This window comes from Crinia signifera, chromosome 6 (genome assembly GCF_055691185.1).
Source record: "Crinia signifera chromosome 6, ASM5569118v1, whole genome shotgun sequence".
In the NCBI taxonomy this organism is placed as follows: domain Eukaryota; kingdom Metazoa; phylum Chordata; class Amphibia; order Anura; family Myobatrachidae; genus Crinia; species Crinia signifera.
Window position 1 is genome coordinate 187,529,694 of NC_139222.1, and position 6,000 is coordinate 187,535,693.

At 40.4% G+C, this 6,000-nt stretch overlaps 1 protein-coding gene across 1 annotated transcript in view; it reads left to right on the forward strand.

The window, feature by feature from the left end:
• Positions 1 to 5,015, forward strand: part of RNF222 (ring finger protein 222) — a 29,439-nt gene extending 24,424 nt beyond the window's left edge. The window contains exons 2-3 of the mRNA XM_083145538.1: positions 411 to 479; positions 3,004 to 5,015. Of these exons, the coding sequence (XP_083001664.1) occupies positions 3,013 to 3,645 (633 nt within the window). The 5' untranslated portion in view covers positions 411 to 479; positions 3,004 to 3,012 and the 3' untranslated portion in view covers positions 3,646 to 5,015. The remainder of the gene's footprint in view (positions 1 to 410; positions 480 to 3,003) is intronic.
• The last annotated feature ends 985 nt before the right edge of the window (positions 5,016 to 6,000 follow it).

Genomic DNA, 6,000 nt, shown 5'->3' on the forward strand with positions numbered 1-6,000 from the left:
GAATTTGCCTCTGAGAGTGATCCATCAATAACTTACCTCCAATCAATTATGTTCCCTGTACAAAACCCAGCAAATTATTAGTACAGACATGTAATACTTTGGTACTCAGACAATGATAGGCTGGCTGCCAGCTCCCCCCCCCCCCCCCCCCCCCCAAAAGAAAAAAAAGCACCCAGTACAATCTATACCAGGCCAGCTATGTTACTTTCCAGCAGATGATTGGCAAAGATGGATAGGCTCTTAGCTTAACACATGCCAAGCCCAGTAGGCAAAGAAACAGGTTAAGCAGCATTCAGTGATTCACGTCAGTCCTGAAAATCACTGCATTGGATAATGAGGAAAATGCCTTTTGCACAACATAGAAAACACCCTGATCTCTTTCAAAACCTCACAACATTTTCTTGTTTCAGATTATCCGGACAACACACCTGAAGAGGACAGACCTCTGACTGTAGGGGTCCACAACACATTACATTGATGTAAGCTTTATCAAGGCACTAGTATGTATTGTCAAATGTGTTCTTAGGCGCAGAACTGATCTGTCATCTAATAGACTACTTTTAGAACGGGGAGTGTTATATTAGTTCATGTGTATTGTTTAACCTTATTTATGCGTGTTGTGTTTTATGCTATGACAAATTTTGTTGCATGTACTGCACTTTTATTTACTTAGATAACTGATGCTCTACATTTAAGTTGCTCTCTGCCTGCAAAATTTGTCTCCACTGGATTTTTTCTTGACCGGGTAGAAAAACATGTGTATGCTACTTATAAGTCTTTATACTTTTGTAGGTGTATAATTTTGTATGTATATATTTGCACCTTGATAAAAAGCCTGCAAGGGTTTGAAATGTCGGCTACAAGCCACTGCCTATGGTGTGGTCATTTATGTGATTGAGTGCCGCCGCCAGGAACCGTACATTTGTAGGAGAGTCCTACTTTCGGAAGGCACCAGCAACTTTGCATTTGGTTACTATTATTATTGTCCTTGCCCTAGGAGTGCCTCCTCCATGCAAATCTATATATATATATATATATATATATATATATATATATATATATATATATATATATATATATATATTGCAAAGTCGGGGGTTTGGCACTCCACACAACGATATTTAGCTGCAGCCGGTGCCTTCACAATGGAATCAACACTGTATACGAGCGGTGCGACACTGAAAAGCCTTTTATAATATTTTGAAAGAAACACATAACCAATGTGATACGGCTACTGGTTATGTGTTTCTTTCAAAATATTAAACAAGGCTTTTGAGTGCCGCACTGAAAGTATACAGTATATATATATATTTTAATGTATGGAATACATTTTTTTATATTTTTAGTCCATAAACACATCAAATTTTTTTTTGTAACAGGTCCTTTATGACTTACTTTTATAGCATTGTGGTCTCTTTATTTCATGTTCATTATATAAATGGAAAAATGGTAATCAATTACAAAATTATGTGAATTAAAGTATTTCCCTAAGTCATTTTCTGTGAATAGTGCTCCCCCGAATATTTATCTCGCACTGTAGTAAGCTAGTTCTCCTGATTATAGGAATATTTTGTTATTGGGTCAAGGGATAAATGTATTTATTTTTATTTTATTTGTAACCTAACACTATGCTGCTGGTAAAGTGGCATGGGAGGAAATCTGTATGGGGAAGAACTAGGGGGATAAATATTGGAGGAAGTCAATTGTAAAAAATAAATATTGGGGGTTATTGCACATGTATGTAATAGCAGCTTACATGTAAACAACAAATAGATCTACGTAACACAAGATCCAGTAGTGTGGGGAAAGATTTGATATGGACCTGCCCCCTTTGGGTAGATTCAGCTAAGCACAATGGCCCTTATGCTGGTTCACTCGCAAAGGCAATTTCCTTCTCAAATGGATAAAACAATGTGCACTGCAGGGGGGCAGATGTAACATGTGCAGATAGATTTAGATTTGGGTGTCTTATTTTGTTTCTGTGCAGGGAAAATACTGCCTGCTTTATTTTTACACTCAAATATAGTTCTCACTTTGCAGTAAAAATCTGCCCCACCTGCTGTGCACATCGTTTTGTCCATTTGAGAAGGAATTTGCCTTTGCAAGTGAACCAGAATAAGGGCCAATATCCCAATGGAATCTTAATATAATGCTTTCAGATAGTATGCTACAGCACCTTTGAGCTACAACCAAAAATAAGTGATGGTTAGTATGGTCAGTAGCATACCCCGTATAGACACACTGACCAAGGCTCCAATGAGACCTTGCACTGAATTGGATCTGTTCCCATATCTGACTGGGTTTCCCATCAGCCTCAGCTCAATCAGTCAGTTGATGCTCAGTCACTGGAAAGCCTTTCACTGACACTAAAGTTCATTGGTATAGAACAGGGGTAGCCAACTCCAGTCCTCGAGAGCTACTGTATTAACAGTTAACGTTTTCCATGTCTCCTCACAGAATCGCAAGTGAAGTATTTAGCTCCACCTGTAGATCTTTTAAAATGTGTTAGTCAGTAATGAGCGCACCTGTGCACCTGTGAGGTGAGCTGGAAAACGTGAACTGTTGGTAGCTCTCGAGGACTGGAGTTGGCTACCCTGGTATAGAATAAAGCTCAAAGCTGAGAGATTTCATACAGTCCACAGAAATCGGAAGTGGCCAAAGGCGTAATTACCATAGGTGCAAGGGGTGCAACTGCTATGGGGCCCAGAGCTGAAGGGGGCCCATCTTTACAGTCTAAAGTATATGTGCTATATTAATTTATTACCAACCATTGCTAAATAGGGGGCCCATACAAACTTTTGCTATGGGGCCTACGAAGGTTTAGTTACGCCTCTGGAAGTGGCTCAGAAAAAAAATATAAACTAATCCATGTAAAGTGTTGTTCCTTATAATACACAGGCTTTCCAAATTAATGCTAAAACTATGACATCAGGACATTCATTAAATGTTATTTGGAATAAATTTTGCAACACATAATAAAGCTTAGAATTTTTTTCTTGGCAGAAAGCCGACATGTCCAATGAAGACAGCAGCAAAGAGACTCCATCAAATGAGTGTCCTGTGTGTTACGAGCATCTGCAGAACCCCAGTATTTCTGAGAGGAGGTTGAGCTGTGGACACTCCTTCTGCCATGACTGCCTAGTGAAGTATCTAATGACTGCAAAAAAGGAGGGTTCCATAAAAAAGAATATAATTTGTCCTCTATGCCGGTATGTGACATTTCTTAGCAAGAGGGGTCTGATTTTGCCACCAAAATCTGGAGAACTCAATCAGATCTTGGAGGTTCCTTTCACTCCATCATGCCTCAGACACTCTGCAATTATAGGAAACTCCAACACATTAATTATCCCCATTGAGGAGACAACTGGGTCTAGCAGTCTTCAAGACCTTTCAAGATGCACATGTCCTGGTGATACCAGCACAGATCTAACAAGCCACACATGTGGCTCCCAAGTCTTTGTCATCAGTGACCAAGGACAACCAATGGACAGTGAGGAAATTGTCACCATTGCACCAACACAACACGTGGACGCCAGAGTCAACTGCTGCCGCTCGCCATCTTTAATCATGATTCTCTTATTGATATTTCTTGTGGCTGTCTTGGCTGCAGTACTTCCATGGATACTCTTGGTTAAAAAAACGTGAAAAGGAATGTCTGGACTTCGGACCACAAAAAAAAATTGTCTAGCGCTAATCTAGTGTATCCTTACTAACAGACAGATATCCCGAATGATTTGGTCATCATATATAGGTGTATCTTGCCTACTCTGGTACATGATTCCGCAGGAGACAGATTTCAGGATGAGCTCTGGAGATAAGTGGGGTTATCAATATGAATGAACAGAGCACACAGTAATAACAAGACAGACAGTAGATACTAAAACCGTTTTTGCCATCCATCACTGCAACAGGGCAGGCTCTGACGGCCTGGCCCCCTAAACCCATGACACCACGATGCTATGCCTAGGGGATGGGTCAATGTAAATTAGGGCTCAGCTTCAAAGGCTGCAGGGTGCTGTGTCAGGTTCCCTGAAAGTTATATGCAGGTGCTTTTTCGGCAGCGACAGTGCAACCACCAGCTCGCAACCCCTTATTATGGCCCTGGTGGCAGTTTACGTATTTACTTGTTAGACAAAGGAAGAACATTTAAACTGTTCTTGAATGTAAATTATGACAAATGTATGACATCATCAGGTATTTAACTAATGGCCCAGTTCTGTTGTGAATTATGAATTACTATTCTATTGCCAATGGTGTGGCGTTAGATGGAATTCTAACATTGTGTGCATCTGAGACTACAGGTGATTTATATTTCTATGAAATGTGCATTAAATGAAGGTTTTATAAAAGTATATTTTACAAATGTGTAGAAACAGCCTTGCTGTCACAGATTCAACAGTTTTAGATCATTAAAGAGACTGTGGTTAGCATTGTATCTCTTTTTTTAAATTAAAATCTGTATTGTACAGAATGTTTGTTTTGTAGTGATCAAGTGTGTATATACATACACACACACATATATATATATATATATATATATATATATCCATATATATATTCATATATACACACGGGAGGCTCCAGCAACTGCAACCACCTGCCATTCCAAACTGATATACTGCAGTCGATGAGGTTCCACTATTTGAATTTTGGACGCTGCTGTAACCCCACCCCTGTAGCCGCCACTGTACTTGTGCATATATATATATATAGATATATATCTATATATATATATGTAGATGTGGGTGGTCTGGCACTCCACTTGTCCTTGCAGCTGCTCTGGAGCCCTCAGCAGTAATTGGATAGTAGATGTGGGTGTCGCCACGGCACTACAGAGACTGGTATAGTGTTACAATATTTTCATGAATAAAAAAGTGGAACAGGATCTCAAGGACCGACGTTTCGAGGGAACCTTGAGAACGGCCCGGGGTGCATGAGACCCCGAAACGTCAGTCCTTGAGATCCTACTATAAATATATATGGGGCACCGGTGGAAGCTATTTCCTGCAGTTGGAGTGCCGGTCCACCATGGATCCTTATATATAAGGATCCACACCCTACATATATATATATATATATATATATATATATATATATATATATATGTTGAGCCCGGCACTCCTGTGCCAACAGGAAAAATGGCAATGTTACACTGCCCGGGTGCCGGCCCTGAGGGCTGTGATAGCTCCCAAATATAGCACAAGGAAAGAGAGCGTCACTCCGGGGCTTTTGAAAAATCAGGTAACAGCTTTATTGGCGTTATGTCAACGCGTTTCGGGAAGTACCCGTCGTCAGGACATTGTCCTGACGACGGGTACTTACCGAAACGCGTTGACATAACGCCAATAAAGCTGTTACCTGATTTTTCAAAAGCCCCAGAGTGACGCTCTCTTTCCTTGTGCTATATATATATATATATATATATATATATATATATATATATATATATATATTAGATAGATAGATAGTTATACATGTTTGTGCAATTAATGTATGCAAGCAATATTGGATGTTTCAGTGAGTCATAACATATGAAGGTGAAAAAGCTGTGAAAATGAATTTCTATGTACTGATTTTATTAGTGTTTGCTGTAATATTTGCAGGAAATGGAACAGAGTTTTCTTCAAGTGTTCCCTCCAATATGGGTAGACAGCTATATTGTAGGATACATATGGGGAATCTTGACAGGGGTCAGATAAGTATCCTTACCTTCCTCCTGCCCCCCATCCCTCCCTCAATGTAGCCTAACCCTATCCCCCTTTTAAGTGTCTAACCCTCCCTCCCTCCCTACAGTCTAATCCTAAACTCCTCTCCATCCATCCCTAGGTCCCCGGTACCTACACCTTACGCCATCCTTCCCTAGCCTAACCCTAACCCGCCCCTCATACTTTCATTTGGCATCCCGGCAGTCAGGATTCCGACACCAGCATCCTCATTGATGGCAGGATTCTGGCACTGGTCTCCTGGAAGAAGTTGGGATGTTGGCATTGGTCCGAGGTG